Source organism: Brassica oleracea, chromosome C7 (assembly GCF_000695525.1).
Source record: "Brassica oleracea var. oleracea cultivar TO1000 chromosome C7, BOL, whole genome shotgun sequence".
NCBI classification, from domain to species: domain Eukaryota; kingdom Viridiplantae; phylum Streptophyta; class Magnoliopsida; order Brassicales; family Brassicaceae; genus Brassica; species Brassica oleracea.
The window spans coordinates 19,381,224-19,406,875 of NC_027754.1; the positions used below are offsets into that span (position 1 = coordinate 19,381,224).

A 25,652-nucleotide genomic window follows, 5' to 3' on the forward strand; every position below is an offset into this window, starting at 1 on the left:
CTTGCGTTCCATCTCCCCATTCTTCTCTACAGCTCTATATCTAAACCTAAATCAAACTCTAGTCTGAAAAGCTACATCCATGGCCATGAAATCCACAGGAAAAAAAAATCTATGCCATATAGCTCTCATGTCTTTATCGATGGCTTCTCCTGTTCTTCCACGATCTGCATCTCTGATTGTCGTCTTCAAAATTGTAACTTCTGGATGACGATTCATTCCTCAGGTATTCCTATTTCAGTATATATGCGATGCCTGACTTACATGACGACCAATATATTCATCACTTTCTCACCACAAATACATGCGCAGGATGACTCTTAAAAGCTCTAAATCCATCATCGCAACTCTTCACACCGTCTTCTTCTACGACATGTTTCCCAGAATCCTAAACCAGATGCTTATTGGTCTTCAACTACTCTTCATTAACGAGAAGGTAAGGCCTGCTATTCTGAATCCTTTATTTTTCTTGCACTGAAATTCCAGTATTAATGTATTATCAGGTTTGGGTTTAAAAGACAGAATTTGCATGCTAACGGACAAATGCTGATTCTAACGGTGATTTCATTACTAGTTTCAGGATCTGCTATTAACGACCAGCTACACACATTTTTGTGACAATTTTCAGGATAACAAAGATGCAGTGGTGAAATGACAACAATTTAATTGGTCAGTTCGGTATGGGGTTATATTCATCATTCTTGGTTGAAGATTTTGTAAGTTATTTTGTTGTGCTTCCTGTGTTCTTACTCTTATCATTGTTATCACCTCTCCACCAACTGAATTATGCGTTAATTATCTATGTTTTGAATTTTACTGTGTCAGAAGAGCCCAAAATCTCATAAGTAATATGTAAGGGAAGGAGAAGGAAGAGACTGATCCTGAGCTAATAATTCCTAGAAAAACATGTATTAGTTATAATCTTAACGTGTTTATGCTTTATTATTTCTTTTTTATCTCAATGCAAGTATTTGCTCTATCATAAAAACCCTACGTACTAAACGTACTTTTTTTCTTGCTGTCTAATGTAGTAGATGACAAAGGATTTGCAGATCCAGAGCGAATTCAGAAGCTCCTAAAAACTATTCACAGTTTGTATCAGTCTATATATATACACGTGGCAGGAAAAAGGAACACAAAAGAGGTATGATCAACATGACGGCATATATTAGAACTTAAACATGGCATAAATGCCCAAGTTCTTTGTCTACGTATCAGATAACAGCTAAGATTCTTATTTCCATGTTGGGTTCTCTCTTGTACAGGTTGAAGTTGAGATAATTCAGCTGAATCAATAAAAGGAGAGAGCTGGATGATCAAATTGAGGTATACTTTGCTTCGCAAAAAAAGTTACATTACAAAGAATTTTTAATTGTTACCTCCAAACCATTATGTTATACCAAATAAGTGTATGTAAAGGTCAATTTTGGTTAGAGTATCACCAATTCATTCACAAAGATTTTTTAATTGTTACCTCCAAACGATATACCCAAAACTATTTTGCGTGATATCTTAAAGGGAATATTCTAATTTATATGCCGTATAATCTCGCTTAAATCTAGCACAATTAATTACGATATTAATTATAATTACTATTTAATATAGAAATTTACTATCATATACATATATGCATACGTCTTTTCCTAATTTCCAACTCATTCACAAAGCAAACGAAATAAAGAAAGATAAATTTCCTAGTATGGTCTTTTTTAAGTTTTTGTCGTAAAAATAGTCATCAACGAAGAGAAAGACCAAAATAAGTTTTATTAAAGGGTAAAAATACATTTTTACCCAAGGGTTAACTAATCTAGACTTAGGGTTTAGAGTTAAGGGGTGGAGTTTTCAGGATATGGTTTCAAATTTTTAAAAATAAAAAATAAATATTAAAATTTTAAAAATAAAAAAGGCTATTTTGGTCATTTTCTTTTTTGAGGGCTATTTTTATAACAAAAACTTTAAAATGTCTATTTGAGATAATTGCCCATAAAAAAATGCTATGGCTAATTATGTCCGCATTAACAAAATCAAACCCTTCAAAGAATTACTATAATTTCGCTTAAATCTAGCACAATTTATTACGATATTAATTATAATTACAATTTAATATGGAAATCTACTAGCATATATATACATATGTTTCTTCCTAATTTCCAACTCATTCACAAAGCAATGAAATAAAAAAAATGACGATGGTTAATTATTTTTTTTTAGTAAAAAATGTGTGATAGTTAATTATGTCCTCATTAACAAACACAAACCCTTCAAGGAATACTTGGAATGTATAAATCAAGCTTCTCCATTCCTGGAAACAGAACACGAGTTTTGGAGGTGAATCTCTAGAATTAGTTCTCGCAGATGTGTAGATTTGTGTTTATTTTAATTTATTTTGTTTAACATGGAGCATATTTATGTAAATTTGGGTAAGAGATTTAGGAGTTATATTTTATAGCCCAATTTTGTAAATAATAGACATTTAAACTTTTTATATAAAAAGTAAACAATACTATATTTTCTTTACCATTTTATGGTTGTTTTTTCTGTGGTAAAAATAAAAACCACAAACAGAAATATATTATATATTAAATAAATCAATATTTACAAAATATATTATTATCTTATTTAGTTTAGTCACATATAAATATTTATAGTATACAATATTAAAAATAATACAATTAATAATTAATCATATAAAACTAATGTTTAAAATAAAATTTTCAATATTTTGTTAAATTTGTAAATAAATAAACAAAAAGAAAGTGATTAAATATTTGATTAGTACCGTTTTCTAAAAAAAACAAACAACAGAAGTTATAAAATTTACAAAAAAAACTGCACAAGTTAAAACAAAATTTCGATATCATATTATGTACAAATAAAAAGTAATAATTTTTAAAACCATCTAATAATAATTGTTTCGTTTGTGAAAAAAGTCCAGAATCTAATAATAATTGTTTCGTTTGTGAAAAAATTCCAGAATAAAAAACAGTTTTTTTAAAAAACAATTTACATAATCAGTTACACATAGACAACCAAGTACTAATTCGAGTACAAATCGTTTATTGGATATCCGTGTTTTAGGGTTTTAAAATTAAATAAATACCATTCAGATATTATAAATGTCCGCAGGGAGTTCGAGTCAGGATCATTTTTGGTCCGGGTTGGTTTGTAGCAACCTAAAAATTCATAAATAAACTTTGAATTTAAAATTTTCATTAAATAATTTATATAGAAAAAATCAAAACCCGCACGAGCGCCCGTTATACCAACTCCATCATAATAAGTTGTTTAATAATTAACTTAAGAACCTAAAATAATAATGGAATGCACATAATCTATCCAATGTACTTTTATGTAGTATCTAAACATGGAATCGTTCATAATGAAATCTCCTACAGGTTTCACAATTTATATAATACTTATTTACAAAACAATATTTATTTTAAAATTGAAATATCATATCAAAACAACTATATAATATAATACAAACTAAAAGCACTTCGAATAAACAAATTGTGATTTTGATTGGTTAAAAATCGTGAAAATATTTAAATACAAAATAATACATTTATAACCAAATTATAAGATGAATTTTTAATATGTGTGAAAATTTTAAAACATGCATTTTTTAAAACATTAATTTTATTGACAACAACCGCACGTAGCGCGGTAAAATCTCTAGTAAACATAGTAGGATTTAAATTAAGTTTCTAACCATAACAACAACTAAGCTATGATATTTATGGATTAATTGTCATATTACCCTTTCTCACTTTCACTTCTCTTTTTAATTCACTTTCTAAGTTAAAAAAATTATAATTTGATTTTTTTATATAATTATAGATTTTTTTTTTGTTTGAGACATGTTTTGAATTTTGTAAAACTGACATATATTTATAAATTGAATATATATAACTTTGTACTATTCTATTACGAAAGGCAAAACGTAATAGTAGTGATAAAATTTATCTTTTTTCTATCTCTCCTTTTGTATCTCTTCTCAATCGCCATCTCGCCCTCTAACAGTCTCCCCAATCTCCATCTTTATCTCCCTCCCTTTTTCCTCCTATTTCACTCCTTTTCTCCCTACTCTCTCTAATATATATGTAATGTTCAGATGATATATTGTTGTATTTTATTCTATTTACGACGTAGAATAGAATTATAATTATACTCTCTCTCTCTCTGACATCCCCCATCCTCGTCTATCTATTCGGCATCCCCATCTTCTTCTATCTATTTGACATCCTTCCTCTCCCTTCCCTCCATCCCTCTTTCTCTCTTTTTTTTTTCCATCGTCTTCTATAAACTCCTCCTCCAATTTTCCTCCATAATCTCCATCTTAACTTTTTTTTCTTCTCCTTTTACTCCTCATGTTTTCTTGTTTTTCATATATCCATTCATATACTATACTATATAGTCATCAAACATAGAATTGTATATTTTTATTTTTTGTAATATATCAGCTATGTTGTTTCTTTACGTAATGTATTTTACACTAAACATTTTACCTACGAATAAATATGTTTTTTAATATTGTCCATTGCTTAAACAGCATTAAACCCTATAAATCAATATTACTATAGAACTCAAATTATTTTCTACCATTATATTTTATGTTTAGAATAATTTTATTCTATATCTGTGTTATACATAGAATAATATATATTTCTAGTGTATGGATGCCTCGGAGGGATCCTCGGCTAAGCTCCGGTGGACGGTCATTGGCGCTAGTCGGATCCTCTCGAGGCTCCGAATACCAGGGTCATCAAAAAAAAAAACACACGCTCACGCGCCGTGAAGGACTATAATGTCTGATTATGTCACAAATTGACACATTTCTCGAGGCATGGCTATATTCTTAATTTTCAGGCCTCATATGAATATTGAGCAAATTGACCCTTAACTAAACTTAGTTATGATTCGACTACTATTTTATACACAAGCTTTTTCTATCTTTTTTCCTTTCAATTTCTACAAAACTATTTTTTCGGACAAATATAAATATTTTCTCTCTGTATGAGATATTATAATTAAACCCAAAACATAGATATAATTATACGAGATACTATAATTGTTAACTGAAAATATAATATACACCAAAAGGTTATTTCTCAAGCATAAATTCAAATCTTTTAAATATTTAAACATATGTATTATTCTTGTTTTATTTATTTCTTTATTTGCATCATAAAATAAATGAATAAGTGTTTATGTTTTTACCAGTGCAATTATTCTTTTGAAAAGTTTATAATTAGCTGAAAAAAAGTTTATAATTAAAAACATTATCATTTTTTCTCTGATTTTAAAAATGTAAGATCTAATGATTATTCGTTAGTAATGCCTTTAAGATCTATAATTTTAATAGCTTGTTGAAAACTCAAAATGGAATTGTTACAAATGTTGAAAGCAAACTCCAGGGATTGATAACCGCCCCAGTAAAACAAGCTTTGTTTTTGTTGTGACCAATCTTCTTATCTCTACTGATTCTTGCAATATTTGAATGGTTTTTGGTAGAAGGTAAAATTGACCGGGTAAGCAATTAAAAATAAATTATTAAGTGAAAGAAGAAAGAGGAAATTATGTCTAAGCAAGCAAAATCTGAAGTAGAGTATCTCTTAGTATATTTAAATTTTAACTCCATTACAACTAAGAATAGTAGTGTGTCATATGGTTTTCTAAAATCAAATCATTATTTTTCTTAATTTGGCTCTTTTTCTGTTGCATTTTCTTTCCAACCAACACCCTACAATGTCTGCCACCACAACTGTTCTCTCTGTTGAGAAACCAGATACAAATACAACAGCCTCAGGAAGCTCTACATAATGTGTTTATATCATTTTACTTACATAAGCGGAAGCAAAGGAAATGATTTGCCAGGCGATGGAAATGATTTACTTCGCCTTCGAACAAAAAGAGTCTCAAATAGGAATCAAAGAAATTGATTTGCATAGTCAGTCTAGGAAAACATAGACTCATTTTACTTACATAAGCTACTTCCGGCTAAGTTTGCAAATATCATATTAGTTTTCAAGAACTCCAGCTCTTGGCTACTCTATTCTTCTACATATTCTACGAAAAGAAAAACACAAAAATATAGCAGTAAAAAAACTTTTAAAAAGATAAATAAATATAGAGTTATTCTTGGGTTCACCCCCTAGATTCACCAACCAATAGGATTTCATTATTTCAAATTCGATATCTTTTAAAAAAGGAAACAAAATATTGTCAAGTTATATTATGTTTTTAAAATAAAAAGTAAAACAAAATTAGTAGTTACAGAAAAAAAAAAATTAAAAAAAATATATTTTTAACGTAGTCAGCAAAACACTAAACCCTAAATCTTAATCCCTAAACCCTAAATCCTAAACCCTAAACCCTTGGGTAAACCCTAAACCCTTGGGTAAACCCTAAACCCTTGGATAAACCCTAAACCCTTGGGTAAATTCTAAACCCTTGGCAAATCATTTCCTTTGGTTTAAATTCTAAACTCTAAATAAAAACACTAAACCCTAAAACTCTAAACCCTAAATCCTAGACCCTAAACCCTAAACCCTAAACTCTTGAGTGTTTTAGTGTTTAGTGATTTTGATTTAAAGTAAGATTTATCCTAGAGTTTAGAGTTTACCCAAGGATTTAGGGTTTAAGGATTATGATTTAGGGTTTAATGTTTTGCTGACGACGTTAAAAATATTTTTTTTTTGTAATTACTATTATTTTTTATTTATTTTTTTTTATCTTTTAATTTTAAAAAAGATAATATAATTTGACAAAATTTTGTTTACTTTTTTTAAAAGATATCAAATATGAAATAACACAATCCTATTGGTTACCCTAGGGGGTGAACCCAAGAATAAGTCATAAATATATATGTAGATAGAGAAACAAAACACATGGACACGTAAGAACTTTAAAATCATATGTACATTGGGTCTTAGATGGCCTTATGGCAACATTGTGCTTAATTTTTAAAATTACATCTTCAATCTTTTCAAGTTGATTCAGGTCAAGCAGTAACTAAAGGGATCCAGCCATCTTGAGAAAAGTATTGATTTTGAAACCAATAAAAAATTCATGATAGCAGATAGCTTGAAACACCATAATTCTTTTCAAAAATGCCTCGTTTCAAGTATCTCTCAGTTGGTGCTAAAAGGGATTCGTCTATTTTTCGGCAGAGGAGACGGATACAATTTGAACGATACATGTCAATATTGCTATTCATATCCTTCTTCAGGGAGGTTGTAACAATAATAACCATAGAAAGACAAACAACTTATCAAAATATATACCTAACTATCAGTGTTAGGATTTCGCTACTAAAGTAAATTACAGACAATAAACCTCATCAGCTCTTGGAGACAATTCCTTCGTGATCAAGTAGAACCAGTAGCAGTCATGGATAGAACCATGGAAGCATAAGCTTCCTGACTGTAAAAATATATAGTTTTCCAGCCTATAATTTTCAACACTTTTTATAGTTTAGTTGGTTAAAGCTTGTGGTAAAAATACTAAAGATATCAGATTCAAATTTTCTAAGCAACATTTTGAAACATTATTTTTGTTTAATAAATCTTCAAATTTTTGTGCTTCTGGCCCGTGTTTTTTTGGGGCTTTTTCCGAGCCGGATCTGAGTAGGACATTTTCCCAGACCATTGTCTTTAAACTGAAAACTTTGTAACAAAATTAAAAGTTATTTTGTTGTAAACTGCACATGAAGGAAACTGAGAAAACATGGAAAACCTTAACTCCAGTAATATATACAAATGTTGGTTTAAATTGTTTTGTTCCATAAACATATAAACATGTATCAGGGTTTCAGATGAATAAAGCTAAAATGAATTTAACCTTAAAAACAACCTTGGTCAAGTAAATATAGAATTTTATGACGAGCTACCAAATTTCATTTGGAAACATCTAGTAATATGCCACATGCACAGATAGAAAGGGAGAATAATAACAACAACAAAGAAGGCACAATCGTAAGACTTTAGTGTTTACCTGGAGCACCTTATACTGTCAACTATGATTCGCTGCATTTTACAGGATGGCTTCCAATCGCCATGTTCATCTTCCTATTATGTTGACAATGTTTTTTTTACTAAACATTTTTTTGTAACTGGCTTACTTATATAAATGCAAAAGAAAGAAAAGATTACAAAAGCCCATAGGCTCTAGTGTTAGAGCCGAAGCCCATATTGAAAACTCATATAGTAGAACCCAAACCTTTAAAATTTGAACTTAGCCCACAAATGTCCTAAGCCCGGTTAAAGATAGGAAGTTGATGGAGGAAGAGAGGAAGCACGATGATTCCAGTCGATGATTTCAGACGATGATGCCGAAGAAGTCGAGCAGCCAGTTAAAAGATCCAACCAAATCTTCACCCAAACCATCGTTGCATCATCTCTGAAGAACGCCAGGGGTTAGTCTCTCTGAAACTCTGGACTTTGTTTCTTATCTGGTGATCAATAATAGAAAACATTGAATCAAGTGATCGAAATTGGTTTGCATTCAGGCGGTTGTTTCTCTCATTCCAAATCCAATAGATGGTTGCCTGCCATCCGAGGAGAGTCAGCGATCGCTTGGACGCTGCCGCCGGGAGAGATAACATCTGATTGAGGGAGTCGTCCCAGGTCCGGTGTGGCGTGATCCCACAACTTCCAGCAACACGATTCCACAGGTCAAAGGCATAGTCGCAGTCCCAGTAGAGATGGTCTCTCGATTTATCAGTTTGGTTGCAGAGGAGACAAATGGATGGGACTGGAAGATCCCAAGAAATCAGACGGTCGCGAGTGGGAATCATGTTCTGCACTACCAGCCAAGCATGAAAACTCTGCCAGGGAATACTTCTAGAACTCCAGATGACTTTTGCCTAGTTAACTTCCTCTGCATCGCCTCTAAGGTATTGATAGACTTCTCCATTTATCTCCCATACATATTGATCTGGCTGACTATTGAAATTGATAGTAGTGATGAAAGACAGAACCTGAAGTTGATTCTTTGTTTTTGCAGCAAGAAGTTGACAAGTTCCATTACGGTAGAGTGAAGCCAGAGTTGCCTTTAGTGGGATCCCCAGTCTTGTTATGCCTCCTTCCAAGAAGTCTTGGGGCTTCCCAAATGGGCTCCAATTGTCGATCCAGAATCGCCTGTGCTCTCCGTTTTGGATTTGAAGGTGAATTAATGGGTAAGCGACACTTCTTAGCTTGAGGAGTTTGTTTGCTAACCAGGAGAATTTTTGAGAGGAGTTTGTGGTCCAAAAATTGCTTATAGATCCTTTTAATATGACTTCTTTGAACCAGGGAACCCACACAGGGCCTGGCCTAAAGAAGAGGAGCCAGATCAGTCGCAAACAGGAAGCTTTATTCCAAGTCAGGAGATCTTTAACACCTAGGCCGCCTTCCTCCTTTGGCTTAACAACTGTGGTCCAAGCTACCCGTGCTGTGATGTGTGCCTCCAGGTTCCCTCTCCACAGGAAGGCACTACACATTGAGTTTATCTTCGCAACACAAGCTTTTGGGAGCACAAAAGAAGAACAAAAAAATGTGGTTATTCCCGCGATCACTGTTTTTATAAGCATTAATCTTCCAGAGAATGACAAAGTTTTTGTTGACCAGGAAGAGAAACGGGTCTTGATTTGATGGAGTAGTGGCTCACAGCTAACCAAGGAAAGCTTTCTCGAGTTCATTGGGACTCCCAGATATCTGAAGGGTAAGTTTCCACATGCCATCCCTGTTGACGCTTGTATAGTATTGATCTACTCTTCTGTCATTCCTGATGCAAAAAAACTTGTTTTATGCATGCTTACAGCCAATCCAGAACGGTCCTCAAACTCTCTCAGCACTTGTAGCACACACTGAACTGATTCTATGATTCCTTCAATGAATATTAGGAGATCATCAGCAAATGACAGGTGTGTCAACTTTACTTTCTTGCAATTAGAGTGGTATCTGAGGTTAGAGTTAGTTTCAGCCGCATTAAGCATATGGGACAGGCAGTTCATAGCTATAACGAAAAGATAAGGAGACAAGAAATCTCCTTGTCTGAGGCCTCTTGTTCCCTTGAAGTATCCATTGACTGTACCGTTATAACCAACCTTAAAACTCGTTTTGCAGATACAGGAGCGCATCCAGTGAAGCATCTGGTTTGGAATCCCCAAGCCTTGAAGACAGGAGAAAAGAAAGTCCCATGACAGAGTGTCAAATGCCTTAGCTATATCTACCTTGATGGTAATCTTCTTCGAGCCTTTGTTCTTATGATAACCATTTATTAGTTCACTGGCTAGTATAGTATTCTCCAGAAGAAGTCTTCCTTGAACAAATGATGTTTGACTAGGGAGAATGAGTTTCGGCAGAATGGGCTTTAATCTCTTTACAAGCAATCTGGATATAGCTTTGTAGACTGTGTTTAAACATGAGATTGGCCTGAAATCTGTGATTTTCGATACACCAGAGAACTTCGGAATGAGAGTTAGGATCGTGGCATTTGCTGATGAAGGTAGGAAACCCGTGTAAAAGAAGTGAGTGACGGACGTGATCAATTTATCTCTTATGGTGTTCCAGGCCGCCTTGAAAAAACCTGAGGTTAGTCCGTCTGGTCCCAGAGCCTTGTTCGGGTTTAGTTTGAATATCATTGACCTTATTTCACCACCAGATGGGATCTGCAGCATTTGCGAGACTTGAGCAGGAGAGATTGAGAAGTCTAGGAGGCTTTGGAACCACTCTGGCGAAGATGGAACAACTGGATTCATGAAAACAGGTCCTAGTACAGAGCAGAAGTGTGAGACAGCAAGGTTACTCATCTCCAAGGGGTCAGTTAACCAAGTTCCCGAGGGCGTGAGGAGCGCACAAATGGCATTGTAGCTCGACCTGACCTGGCATATTCTGAAGAAGTAAGCCGTATTTAGATCTCCTTCTCTTAACCAATTGATCCTAGACTTCTGTCTGAAGAATAATTCCTCAATCTCCCTTAGGAAGTTCCACTTCTGGTGTAGTTCTCTTTCCGAATGATAATTGGCTGGACTCGGATCATTCAGTGCCTGTACCTGCACACTTTAGTTTCCACAACTCTCTCTTGAATCTTTGAATAATTATCTTTGTTTATCCTCTTTAGATCACTCTTTATTTGTTTTAACTTCCAACACAGTTGTGTTAATGATTGCAAAGCGCTTCCAGCATGAATCCAGACATCGTTTATCAACTAAGCAAACCCCGGGTGTTTGGTTAGATAGTTTTGGAACTTATATGGGAAGGTACCAGCTCTAGGGAGGAAGAAGGCAAGGTTTAAGAGACAAGGGGTATGATTAGACATTTCTTGGGGCAGGAACGAGGCTACATCATGAGGGTAGGAATCAATGGTGATGTTGTTAACCAGCAGTCTATCCAGTTTTTTAGCAGTAGGGCTCTCCGGTTGGTTGTTTGTCCACGTAACAAGGACCAAGATATCTCAAGTCAAATAACCCCGCTTGGAGTAGACAATCCAGCAGTTGGTACATGAGGTTGTCTGTGAAGTTAACTTCTGGGTTTGAGTGCTCAAAGGGGAAGAGGATTTGGTTGAAGTCACCACCCACCACCCAGTTTTTGTTGTCAAGATCAAGCGTGGATTGAGTAATGAGGAGATCGTTCCACAATTCCACTCTTTCATCGCTTTGGTTAGAAGCATAAACAGCGGTGTAGTAGATGGGACTTGGTTAGGGTTAGATAGGGCGCATGTTAGGCACTGTCTAGACTGGAAAAGAATCTGAACATCTAGAGGATCTTTCCAAATTAGTACAATGCGTCCATCAGGGTCTGATTGATGATTAGAGAGATACTTCCAGCCAGGACAGACTTTAGATAAGATAAGGCTTAAGTAGGGTTATTATGAATTTCTAATAGGGCACCAAAAAGGCAAAAAGCCAATTTACAAAAGGTTTATGCTTGCCCGGGTCATTTAGACCTCGGACATTCCAAAAAAAAAAGCTTTACGCTCATTGGGAGGTGGAGGATCCTCATGGCGAGGTGGTCCTCTAGAATCAAAAGAAGAATTTTTTCTTAAAGAGTTTGGGTCTAGGGGGGGGAGTGAGAGAAGGGTTAGGGGGTAAGGGAGAAAATTGGTTAATAGTTAACGGGAATGAATTTGATACAAGTTCAGTGAAGGGGTTTGAAGTGGTGGTGGGAGAAGGAGAGAAGGTAAGGGAGGATCTGGAACGTTTAAGCGATGGTCTGGGCGCTTGGATATGGGAGGGGAAGGGGTTTGTGTTTGTTTGGGGGGTGGAGGGAAGAGATGGAAAGGATGGTACAAGGGGAGTAGATGAGGAGGAGGCATGGGGAGTAGGTAAAGGGGGTTCAAGAGGAGCCAAGGAGACAGAGCCACTGGTGAGATCCTTAACAATAGGTTGGTATTTTTTTTTGAGTTTTTTAGAAGCCTTTGATGGGGTAAAAGTTGAATTGGGGTTTAGAGAATTTTGTGGTGTTTTTTGGGGAGTTTTTTGGGGATGTTTAGGGCGGGGATATTGTGGGAAATCTTTGGATTTCTGAGAAGCAGTTTGCTCATTAGAAGAAACTTTTTTTTTCAGGGGCAGCAGGGGAGTAAGTGAGACAGTTGCGTATGATATGACCGAGCTCGTGACAATGCGAGCAAGTAGGAGGAAATGAGAGTTCCACAACTTCACCACTCTCACGTTCAAACTCGACCACCTGAGGTAATGGTTCAGTCAAATCGACTTCCACTTTTACGTGACAAACTGTTAAGCTAACCAAGTTCCTTCTGAACTCGTCAGTGTCTTTTGTCTTTTGGTTCACCAACCAGTCCCGCCACCAAGCTTAGCCCTTCGTCATGACAGAGATCAAGGGGAACTCCAGTGATATGGGCCCATATCTGGATGGCTTTCAGAGGGGGGTGGACATGGAGTGGTTGGAGTTCCACTGGGCGGTATGGAACATAGAGTCACCTACGTACCAGATGTTCTTTTCCAGTATTTTCTGTCTGAGGTAATCACTCTGAATTCACACAATAACTGATCGATTCACAGGGTTGTTGTGGATCTTTAATCTTTTTCCCTTTCCCCACATGTAATTAAATACACGTTGTATCTGATTAAAGGGTGGGGACTTCCCATTGAAGTAGCAGATAATAAAGTCTTTGTGAATTTATGCCCCTTTTTTGAAAACAGCATCAGGTATTACTACTCGAGGCCTACCAGTTGGGGAAATCACAACAGGAGCAAGACGCTTCAGAGGCTTGTCTGCTGAGGCCCTGAGCTTTTCAGTCAGAGTTTGGTTTGGGGTTTGACTGTTCTCAGTGACGGCAGAGGTGGAAGTCGAAGGGAGAGTTTGGTTGATAAGTAAGGGAGGGGGACATTGAGTAAAACTTTGGTTGGGACCAGTGTTGGTTTGGATGGGGGAAGCAGCTTTGTTGGTTTGAGTGGGTGAGGAAGCTTTGGGCGGAAGTACTGGTAGCGTTGTTGAAGGGTAGTTTTTGTGGAAAGGGTTTGGACTGTAGCAATCTCAGATCTATTTTCTGTAACAGTGACAGAAGAAGATAAGATAGAGGTTCCTTTCTCTGTTTCCATTGAAATGGCTCCAGAGGAGGCAGTTGTTTGTAGCAGGCTCTCGGTAGAGGCCGCAGTAAGGGTGGGGTTCATCAGCGCCTTACAGTGTCCCTTTCGAGAAGCATCAGCAAAGATAGTTTTAGAAGTAGAATCAGTGAGAGAGGGGAAGTCTACGGGGGGAAAGAGGAGAGGAAGGGGCTGGGGGGTCTGGCAGGAGGGCGGGAGGGGGTTCACCAAGAGCAGACGCTGGAGGATTCACACCGGAAGTGCGACCAGCACATTCCACACAGGTTGCATTGGGGGTAGTGTTTTAGAGTTTGACTATTACAGGAACTTTATATTATTTTTCTTTTTTTACTAAACATGCTGACAATGTTTTTTTTATTTTGGCTAAAAGCATGTATGTTGACAATGTTAATAACATAAAAAGTAGTTTCAATCGCCATGTTCATCTTCCGATGCCTAAAGAATTTTTTTCCCTAAATCTATTTAATAAAGAAAAAGAAAAAGAAAAATTCAACTATGTAAATTTTCCCCTATACGACATAATCTATTTATAAAGAAAATTTTGATATATAAAGTTATGGATAAGAGGAAACTTCAAAGCAGATAATTCCAATTGCCATGTTCATCTTCTTATACGTAAAGAATTATTTTCCTCAAATCCACTTAATAAGGAAAAAGAAAAATCCAAATATGTAAATTTTTCAAACATAATTAACAAGAAAGAAAATTTTGATATATAAAGTTAAGGATAAGAGGAAACTTCAAAGCAGAGCGTATCTATTATTTTTGGTCATAGTCTGAGCGTATCTAAGACTTTAACTTAAACACGAGCGTATCTTAAAACATTACTTTTGTACTTATAGTAGTCACTGAGGTGGATATGTAAGAAAACATAAAGAAAGGAAACAAGTGATATATAATATAATGATATCGATCGATGGAGATAAAGGGCTAAAGATATTCTGGAAACTCACAGCAAAAGATAATGGGGGAAGAAGAAGAAAACCCTAATCAGATCTACATAAACTACCGATGTGGTGGAAGAAATACTTGTTAGGCTGCCGTTAAAATAAATTCTCAGATTCAAAACCGTCTCGAGGGAATGGAGATCATTAATGGAGTCGAGGAGGTTCGCGGACAGGCGTATGAGTGTTCCAAAGAACCGAAAATTCGTGGCTGTCGGAAATCAGGCCCAATCGCGGTTCCAAGGAGACGAAGAGATCGAGATGGTTTATTTAGAGTGTGATGAAGCCACACGACCGTCGTTGACATGTGACGGTGTAGTTTGCATACCGGAACCGAATTGGGTCAGCGTTTTGAATCCTTCGACCGGAGAATTCAATAGATTCTGTAGCGGCCCCTTCCACTATGAGAACGACATGTCTACCGGTACGTAATTAAGTCTAATATAAATTTATTTATTTTCCTTATCATATTAATTTTCGGGTTTTTGAAATTATCAGAAGTGTGGTGGAGCGAATTCAATATAAACTCGGCGATGGGATTCGGTAAGGACGAAGTTACCGGGAAGTATAAAGTAGTGAGCATGTTGTTTGATCATAACCATTACCAGATTCTTGATGTTGACATTGGCCAATGGCGGAAACTGGTCCCGCCTCCTTACAATGTTGATACGAGAAGGAAGTCGGCTTGTGTGAAAGGATCCATCTACTGGTTCGACCTTTTTCGTAAATATAAGATACTAGCTTTCGATCTTCACACAGAAGAATTTCGGGTTGTCCAGGTACTTCCGCCCTCTTTGCACTCGACCGCAGCTCGGATAGTGAACCTTGATGATCGTCTAGCCATAGCTGACATCTGTATGATGAAACCTGGATGCAATCTAGAGATATGGATCATGGATGCACAAGAAGAAACATGGAGTATGACTTACTCCATAACTTTAGCACATAAATTTATTCCAATGCACGGGAGAGTTATAGAGGAATGGTCAACGATGTTCACGCCATTGGCTGTTTCTAAGGAAGGGAGCCTTTTCTTCTATGACACTAAGAAGAGGCTGTTCAAATATGATCCAGAGACGGACTTCCTCTGTTGCCTCTCTTCAGATATTTGTGTTATCTCTCCTTTTGTCGAAAATTTGGTCCGTTTACATACAGGATGTGTTCCGAAAACCCGGCCACCTGGGTGCCGCAATGGACGTAGCTGTCTAAATCTGGTACCGGGTTCCCGGATATCTAAACAGATCAAACTGCAGATCCCTAATATTTTACTTACCTCTACTCTAGTGTCTCTAATTTGTTTTGGTTACAGTTGTACTTGTAGATATTGTATTTGAAAAGCGTGGGCCTTGTTTGTTTTCATCCTACTGTTATGATAAGCAATCTTTTAACACTTACCTCTACTCTAGTGTCTCTAATTTGTATTGGTTACAGTTATAGATATCGTACTTGAAATCGTACTTGAAAAGTGTGGTCCTTGTTTGTTTTCATCTTACTCTTATGATGAGCAATCTTTTCCACTCTCTTTTAGCATTTAAAATTCTAGTAAAGATTGAGTCATTTTTTATCTGATAAATAGGAAGAAATATTGTAATTTTATTAGTGAAGTTTAAGACTAAATAATGAAAATCACGTACGTTGCTTTCACCTCGTAATGACCACTTCTCACTTGCTTTTGTCTGTGCTTCTGATCCTGTATCCCCAATCTCACTTCTCTTGTTAACAGCCTTTGACCGAGCCTTTGGCGAGGACAGCAGAACATCAGTATGAACAGTCCTATCATTGGTCTCATAGACAAAAGTGACTGAATATCTTGAAAGAAATTGTGTTAGGCCGGCTCATGTCCAGACAAGCTCTAGTTCATTATCGCCATCAGCTCATGGGTTCAACTCCAAAACTGACCATAAAATACAACCGCGATAGTTCCCTCCCCGTGCTTGTTTCGTTCCATTTGCGACCTGAGCCATACCTTAGCTTGATTGTGATAGGAAACTTCTTCAATATCAATTGTCACTAAACGTTTTTCGATATTGAGGTTAGATACATCAATGATTTGCTATCATAGAGATTAGAGAATGCTATGGTTTTGTGACTACTATAACACTTGTTCTCTAGTGGAAGGCCCGATCAGCACTCAAATCACACACGGAAAAGAACAGAAACATAACAGAACGAGAGGGGTAAAAAAAGACAAAAATAAAATTAGTAGATTATCAGATAGATTATTTTTTCTATATTAAAACTAAATGACCAAATAACATAAGAAAATAATAATAGGGACCCAATTTTGGGGGTATATTATGCTCATTGTCCAACTCTCAAAAAAACAATCTCCAGGTTACGAGATCCTAAAACTCGGTTTGGTTTTAATTTGTACCCGATTCAAAATAACAATCAACGGCTCAAACATATTATGATAACTTTTTGAACGGTATATGAGATATCTTGATGAGGAATCGGTTCAAGGACTGAGGCCGAGAGAAGACCGGTGCGTGATCGGATCCTTTGAGCTCAAAAACCTTTTCAGGCGGGCTCAATTTGTGTTCATTGCCTCCTGAAGAGGAACCAATACAGCGTAATCCTCCATGGTTTTTATGTAGAACACGTGAAGCTTTTCACCAACCGGTGAGAACGGGATGGGTCTTATGTATACCGATGCCAATGCAATGTCCTATACCAAAATGAAAGATTAGATTCAGTAATCAACCGAATTGTAACGGTTCGGTTTGTATTTACCTTTGGAGGGCTCTGATTAAATATAAATTTTTTAAGCAAAGATCTGTCGAAATCAGCGGCGGTTGGAGGGTTCTTTTTGCCGTTGGCGTACAAGAAGATCTGAGCTTGTTGCATCAGATCATTTGATCCCAGCTAAAAAAATATAATGAATGCAATTAAAAAAGAGGATGATGAGCAGAAGAAAAAATAAAGTAAAATGAAAAATGTACCTTTTGATTAAAGAGATCAAGAGTGCTTTGACCATTAGCCAGCATAGCAGCAGAGATAAAGACAGCTTTAGAGTAGGTCTGGGCGTTCGGGTCTTCGGGTCGGGTTCGGGCCGGTTTCTTTCGGATTCGGATCTTTTCAGATCCTAAATATTTAGACCCAATAGGTACTTAGAAATTTTTGGTTCGGGTTCGGGTCGGTTCTTCTCGGGTCCGGGTCGGTTCTTCTCGGGTCCGGATCGGTTCGGGTCTATAATTAAAATACCCATAAAATACCCGTAATTTTTCGGGTCCGGATCGGGTTCGGGTATTTAGGATCTGAAAAACACATGATATACCCAATTCCTTCAACTTTAGTTGAATATTTGTCATATATATCTAAAATTTTACAAAACAACTTAAATGAAACTATTAATAATTAAAATAAAACATTTTAAAACTCTAAATTTTACATTTTAAAGCTTTACATTACTTTAAAAATGTTAAAAAATAATAACAAATGTTGTTAACAAAAGATATTTCAACTATATCATAAAATAATATATATAAAATAGAACACAAAAACATCATAGTTTTAGATATACATGTTTTTAAGTCGGGTACAAATCGGTTCTTATCGGTTCGAGTCTATTCGGGTCGGTTCTTTTTGGGTCCGGGTCTATTCGGGTCGGTTCCTTTTCGGTTCCGGTTCTTTCGGGTAAAAAAAATTTAGACCCAAAAGGTACTTGTAAATTTTCGGTCCGGTTCCGGGTCGGGTATTTTTGGATCGATTCCGGTTCGGATCTTCGGGTCCAGGTTAAAATGTCCAGGCCTACTTTAGAGATTTTAGTAGGAAACATCTCCATCGCATAAGACATACAATACAAGCCCCTCCAAAATCATGCCCCACCAAGATCACCTGTATTATATATGTAACTTGTTATAGTCTTAAATTAAACATGATCTAACTGTTGAAATTAATGCTCAAAAAAAAAGGTTGGCACCTTCTCTGTGGGTTTGAGGGATTCGAAGAAGTGGAAGAGAGGCTTGGAGTAGTGAGCGAAGATGGTGACGTTGTTGGTGTCAATAGAGCTAACACCAGAACCGGTTAAGTCAACGGCATCTACTTGAAAACCATGTTTCTCCAAGAGTGTTATGGTTTTGTACCAACACCAAACCCCGACGACGCCTCCACCATGAACCAGCACGAACCGCTTCGTCTCTGTTCCTTCACCTTATTCAGCTCCTGTTACGCATACAAATGTCCCTCACCATGTCACGACATACATCAGCCTTTTTTACCTTTCTATTTACGTGTGAAAAAAATATTTTCAAAAGGCAATTCATGCAAAGTTAAAGGATTTTTTTTTTTTTTTTTGTAACTGAAGTTAAAGGAATTAACATTTACAAAAATTGTGAAATGTGAATGCAAACTATATTTGACCAAATTATGTTTAAAATACTAATAAATTGAAGTTTAATTTTGATTAACGTATATCCTAAAATAAACGCAAATAAACAATCGTAATCATCATAAGTTTATTCATTTGTTTTCTAATAAGTGAAATGCCTGCCTTGTCTACGAGCTGGTTAGGCTTGAACGAGTTCCCCTTTTTCTGAATTTTCTATGTTCTAGTTTCTCCACCCAAAGGAGAAGAGATTGTTTATAGATGCATTACTACATGTTACAACGTTTGTTCGTGCTTGCCTCTGTTGGAGAAATGAAACAGTTGAGATTTTCACGTCGTGAAAAAAGGCCTTTGCATGAGACTTGGTCTGACTTGGTATCGAGGAATATATATGAGAATTGTATTTTTGACAAATCTGATAATATAAAAGTATCTAGTTAGAGTTGATTACACAGTATAACACTTTTTGTCTTTCTTTTACAATGAAAGAAACTTACCACATGTGAAGCACATTCTGGTGGGACCAACATATTATTTGGAAAATTATGTGCTTATAGAAAAAGAAAGATCGCGCGTGCGGCTGTGGTGAACCGGTTGTGTTTCATGAGTTGCTTTTGAGATGTTTCTTTTTTATAAATCCTTTGAGCATTTAAGTTTGCATGTTAATAAATAAAAATATTTTATTTATTACATTAAATTATAAAAAAAATTCTCTATATTTCAACATCTACTTTCAATATATTTCTAAATATTTTAATATTTAGATAAAAATGTGTGGACGTGGACAATAAAAGTGTGGACATGAAAAATGTGGATATGGATACCAAAACATTAACATTTATATTTTGACAAAATCCTCACCAAAATGTAGATGTGGATATGGATTCATGTGAACAAAACCCTCACCAAAAGAAGAAGAAACAAGATTTTGTCTACACCAAACTTCTCTGAATCTCACAAATGGGAACAAAACCAAAGCTAAGACAGATACTATTGATACCATTGCTTGTCACTGCCGAGAAGAGAAACCACTGATTTGCATAAAGGCTCCTCTGTTTTCTTCTCTTTTTTTTCGTATGGGCGTGGACACCAACACATCTACATCTATATCTTGACAAAACCCTCACCAAAAGTATAGATGTGGGCATGGATTCATGTGAACAAAACCCTCAACAAAAAAAAAAGAATTTTTTTCTGTCTACACTTAACTTTTCTATTTTGATCTCACAAGTTGTGGATTATATCAAAGCCAAGACCTTTTGATACCATTGCTTGTAACTGCCAAGAAGGGAAACCATTTATTCGCATAAAAGCTCCTCTGTGTTTTTTCTTCTCTCTCCTATAGACCTCTTGAGATTCAATACAAAACGTTGTGGATAGAAGGGAAACGTTGCAGATACAGTGGCTTTTGCTGTAGATGTCGAAACGACTGGTAGGAGGAGAGAAGCATCGACGAATCTGGGAGCCAGACTTGAGAACTCCAATTTGGTTCACCGTTGTGGATAGAAGAAGCTGGAGAAACCATCGGCGAAGCTGGGGAGTCAGACTTGAACACACCTGCAAGATATCTTGGACGAGGTGTCAAGAAAATTCTCAATCCAGAGAGATGTTAGGGGTTACTCAGTCAGAGTCATCGGGGAAGAGAAAAGAAGATAAGTCAAGTTAATGAGAGAGCTAAGGGTACTAATGTCTTTCACATAGAATAACGTGTGCCTCAAGTGATAAGTGCCTTAGAGTGTAATTGAAATGTGAAAAAGTGTCTCTAGATGTAAAAAATTTTGAGTTGATTACTCTCTAGGACATATTTTGATTTTTCCTTATACTCAAAGACACTTTCCACATGTGAGGCATTTTCTTGTGGGGTCAATAGAGTTTTTGGACAACTATGTCTTTATGAGAAAGTGTAAACATGAAAAATGTGGATATGGATACCAAAACATTAACATTTATATTTTGACAAAATCCTCACCAAAATGTAGATGTGGATATGGATTCATGTGAACAAAACCCTCACCAAAAGAAGAAGAAACAAGATTTTGTCTACACCAAACTTCTCTGAATCTCACAAATTGTGAACAAAACCAAAGCTAAGACAAATACTATTGATACCATTGCTTGTCACTGCCGAGAAGAGAAACCACTGATTTGCATAAAAGCTCCTATGTTTTTCTTCTTCTCTTTCGTATGGGCGTAGACACCAACACATCTACATCTATATCTTGACAAAACCCTCACCAAAAGTATAGATGTGGGCATGGATTCATGTGAACAAAACCCTCAACAAAAAAATAAGAATTTTTTTTTTTGTCTACACCTAACTTTTTTATTTTGATCTCACAAGTTGTGGATTATATCAAAGCCAAGACCTTTTGATACCATTGCTTGTAACTGCCAAGAAGGGAAACCATTTATTTGCATAAAAGATCCTCTGTGTTTTTTCTTCTCTCTCTTATAGACCTCCTGAGATTCAATACAAAACGTTGTGGATAGAAGGGAAACGTTGATTATACAGTGGCTTTTGCTGTACACGTCGAAACAACTGGTAGGAGGAGAGAAGCATCGACGAATCTGGGAGCCAGACTTGAGAACTCCAATTTGGTTCACCGTTGTGGATAGAAGAAGCTGGAGAATAACCATCGGCGAAGCTGGGGAGTCAGACTTGAACACGCTTGCAAGATATCTTGGACGAGGTGTCAAGAAAATTCTCAATCCAGAGAGATGTTAGGGGTTACTCAGTCTGAGTCGTCGGGGAAGAGAAAAGAAGATAAGTCAAATTAATGAGAGACCTATAAGGGTACTAATGTCTTTCACATAGAATAATGTGCGCTTCAAGTGATAAGTACCTTGGAGTGTAATTGAAATGTGAAAAAGTGTCCCTAGATGTAAAAGTTATTAGCACGAGGATCTTTTGATATTTGCACGTGTATGATCCAAAACTTTCTTGATCATTCTTTTTTTGTTCTTATCTGATCATATCCAAGAGTATCTAGATTTTTCTTACCTCTTGTAAAGATAAAAATACTTGTTGATCAAGCAAATAAAGATCAAAAGCAACTAAGGTCTAACTCTAGTCAAGCCAAAATTGAGCTGAGTTACTTTTGGGACCACAAAGAGGAGCCTCTCCATTTTACCTTCTTGTGCATTAGGTTTAAAGGTGTCTCCATTATAAAGAGAATCTGAGAATGTGAGAAAGAGATTGAGCCACACAAATAGCTTAAAAGGGTGAGAGAAACATATAAGCATAAGTTTAGTTTTGGCTTTCCTCATTAAAACATAGTAAGATACAAGTTGATCCAAAAAAAAACCGTAGTAAGATACATTAGAGTGAGTTCATGAGTGATATGATGAGTGAATCACTTGTATCTTTGTATCTATGTTACACCTTCTAGTGGATTCCGAGCTGTAGTCTCGGGGAGATGTAGTGACCCTCGTTAATAGGCGCAAACTCCTTAAATTGTGTGTGTGCTCTCATCTTCTCCTTTTCTCCTAATCTCTTCTCCAAACTCTTTATACTCTGTTTTTTCTGTTTTGCAGTGTTCTGTTTTTGGACTAAGCAACTTCTCTCTTGGTTTGCTGTGGGTTTATGCTGACACAAAGTGACATATTTAAGCCTCTGAATCCTAACACCTCTGTTATATAAATACCTTTTGTAATCGAATAATGTAAAGAGAAAGAAGTGAATAAAGAACTATCCAGTTTATCAATGTCTCTTGTTTGTTCTCACTTTTGACGTAATAACTTTATTATGAATAATTCATTTAACTATGTAAGAAAAGTTGGTTGCCAAGATGAAGATATTGGTAGATACTGAGAACCATGGAGGGCACATTCTTATATGGGACAACTTGCGAAATGATTAAAATTTCAAGTGTAATTAAGTGAGTAGCATTGATTTTGACATAATTGAGTGAATAACATTTAACGCTCAAATCATCCGGTTATACCCTTTGTTTCAACAAGTTACCGGTGAGAAATGATAAAGAGATGACGTCGACTCCAAGTTATCTCGCCCACGATTTATGTGACCTATGCATAAATTATGAAAAAAAGCCACGTCAGTTTAATTTTTACCGCATAAACAAACACATAAGAAGAAGATGAATGCATGAAGAAGTTAATGCTTACCAGATTGTGCGTATACTATTCTATCTCGGTTGCGCGTGTACTATTCTATCTTAGTGACATAGTAAATCACCCAAACCTTTGGTAGAAACTATATATATAAAGTCAACCACAACCGTTAAATAATATACCTAAACTCCTATTTAGTAAATCTAAACCCTAGTCAGAAAACTATAAACCCGGATACAATCTATAAATTGGTTTCCGATATTAAACCCATGAATGCACATTACTTGGTTTGAAAAGTTGCACATGCTCTATTACATACAGTCTTAGTAGTATAGTAAACCAATCTTACCGGAAAAACTACATATTAAAGCCACTCACACCCGCAACTTACTTTACCCAAATCCTTAAAAATTAATCAATTCATAACAATGATACAACAACAAATATAAACCCTCTTGTATCCTCGTAGCTAATCATATGTTGTTACTGGTAAAACATAAATCCAAATATAAATCATAAACCCAAATAGAATGGAACAAAATAAATAACATAGTATATACTGGTGAAATTATGAAATGTCTATTATTGCATTGAATAAGATAATGCTGACCCTGACCCTAACGATGTCCCCTCACTTTCTAAATACTAAACCCTTAACTCTAATCACGGAACAGAATAAATAAAATAGTACATATTGGTGAAATTATGAAATGTCTATGATTGCATGGAAGAAGTTAATGTTGACCCCAACCATACCCCTCACCTTCTAATTACCTAATCTAAATATAAACCCTAAACTCAAATATCAAAATCTAAAAAGTACATAATATTATGTAATATTAAACTATACAATATAGATCATAGTACAATTTTTACAGGTTCAAAAACATGTAACGATAGTTAAAACTTAAAAAAAATTACAAACTACATTTCTAAAAAAATAGAGCACTTTTAGTAACCTTCAAACGGAATGGAACATGATAAAATAGTATAGTAACATGAAAATATATATACACATAAATATGTAAAATAGTATAGTACAATTTACTGAAATTATCAAATTATGTACAAATACTATATTACATATGTCTAAAATTAACAAATAGTATATTGCCTAAAATTTACAGTTGCCGACTGCCGGAACATAATGTAATGAACAAACATTACAAAGAATGTATGGGATCCCATCACAATACTTCCTTGTAATGCTTCAACAACTCCAAATGGTAGTCCTCTAGGCAGTCTTGATCAGCTCAATCCAACAGAGGTTGAAGTAGTTATTTACCCCTTTCGTTCCAGCTAGTTCAAATCCAGTTTTGAACAATCAACTTGGCATCCCTAAATCTTTCATTAAAAATTTGGGAACCGAAAAGAAAGGTAAACATGTTTACATGACTATCACTATACCATCGTCCAACAATATCTAGAATATGCTTATAAGGGTACTATATTTCATGTTTACATATATCCATGGATGATTTCAGTAAATATATTGAAAGAAATCTATTCCATTTATAAATTCACTCATATAGAACGACTTATAAATGGAATAAAAATATTATTCAATACAAACCGAGACACACTAACTTCTGGTACATCTATCCATGCAGGGGTTCCATACCATGCGATCAGTACTGTACTATTTTATTATAATATATGTAGCCTATTTCAGATACAAATAGTCCAGGTCCACATGCTTATACATCAATTCACATTTACAAAACTATTCCATTTACCAACTCACTCAGATGCAATGACTTAGAAATAGAAGAAACCATACTATACAAACAGAAAACTCCTAACTTGTGGTTACCATAGGTTACTAAACAGATTCTGACATGCAATGACATATGGATGTTATACTATGTAAGTTTAAGTAGTATGGTAACTAGTATACAAAGTATAGTAACAAATACTATTCCGAAATAGACAAAGCAAAAGGACATTTGTGTTATCAAAAACACTAGATCATTACTTGGATTGCAATTATAAGGATCTAATTCGACATATAACCGAGGACTTGTCAGATGTGTACACTCGGTTCAAATAGTTCCCACTTGAACATAATAGAAGACAAAATCTCTTCAAATTGAGAGAATGAAGCATATAATCAAAACTGTAGATGAAAAAATCTCTAGTAAAACGAAGAGGTTAGGGTGATTGAGGAAGAGTTGATGAACCACGCCGCGGCGCCGTTTACATTGTCGGTGACTCCGTAGATTTCAGATGCAGCGAAGCTTCCCGTCAGTAACCAAGCAAGCCGTTGCAGACGGGCATCTCTTAAGCAAAGGTACTCCGGAAATGATCTTGGTGGTCACATAGTTGATCAATAATGGGAGAGAAACCACTCACTTTCTACAAAGTTACCAACAAAAATTACTTTCATAAGTTATGTGAATCTCCAAAGGCCACGATGTACTTGTGTCAGGTAATTATTAATTTAGTTTATTTTTTTGTTTGTAGATTTCGCTGGTTGTGTGAAAGGTTAAAGTGAAAATATTATATAAAGTACATACAGTATATCGGTATACTAGGGTATTTGGACATATAATGAATTATTAATTGTCTGATGGTCATATGGTGCAATTTCCCATCTTATATTAGCCCATTTGATATTAAAGACGGGTCAAGTGAAGGCCAAAGGCAAAAGGCAAAAACATGGCTTTAAATATTACAAGATATAACAATGAGAAAATGACTAGAATGTATAACAAAAGTTGGTTTATTACTAGAGTGTTAAACATCTTTTTAAAATGACTAGAAT

General features: G+C 35.6%; 1 protein-coding gene, 1 long non-coding RNA gene and 1 pseudogene across 6 annotated transcripts; 2 read left to right on the forward strand and 1 right to left on the reverse strand.

Moving 5' to 3' along the window:
• The first annotated feature begins 8,265 nt into the window (after positions 1 to 8,265).
• Positions 8,266 to 13,715, forward strand: LOC106302210. 5 transcript variants are annotated; one of them, XR_001262386.1, is made up of 13 exons: positions 8,267 to 8,413; positions 8,507 to 8,893; positions 9,004 to 9,175; positions 9,291 to 9,533; positions 9,606 to 9,699; positions 9,799 to 9,901; positions 10,104 to 10,217; positions 10,441 to 10,571; positions 10,642 to 10,879; positions 10,961 to 12,363; positions 12,545 to 12,670; positions 12,749 to 12,959; positions 13,142 to 13,715. It is a non-coding gene; the product is annotated as an uncharacterized LOC106302210 (long non-coding RNA). The 5 variants fall into 5 exon arrangements; XR_001262385.1 differs by having other exon boundaries at positions 8,266 to 8,413; positions 10,642 to 12,363; XR_001262389.1 differs by having other exon boundaries at positions 8,266 to 8,413; positions 10,642 to 12,363; positions 12,778 to 12,959.
• A 727-nt stretch (positions 13,716 to 14,442) lies between these two features.
• On the forward strand, positions 14,443 to 15,847 carry LOC106303876 (F-box/LRR-repeat protein At2g43260-like). Its single transcript, XM_013740222.1, has 2 exons — positions 14,443 to 14,914; positions 14,989 to 15,847. The coding sequence occupies exons 1-2, from the start codon at positions 14,641 to 14,643 to the stop codon at positions 15,822 to 15,824; spliced, it is 1,110 nt and encodes a 369-aa protein (XP_013595676.1). The 5' UTR covers positions 14,443 to 14,640; the 3' UTR covers positions 15,825 to 15,847.
• A 936-nt stretch (positions 15,848 to 16,783) lies between these two features.
• On the reverse strand, positions 16,784 to 21,454 carry LOC106302776 (annotated as a pseudogene).
• Positions 21,455 to 25,652: the final 4,198 nt, after the last annotated feature.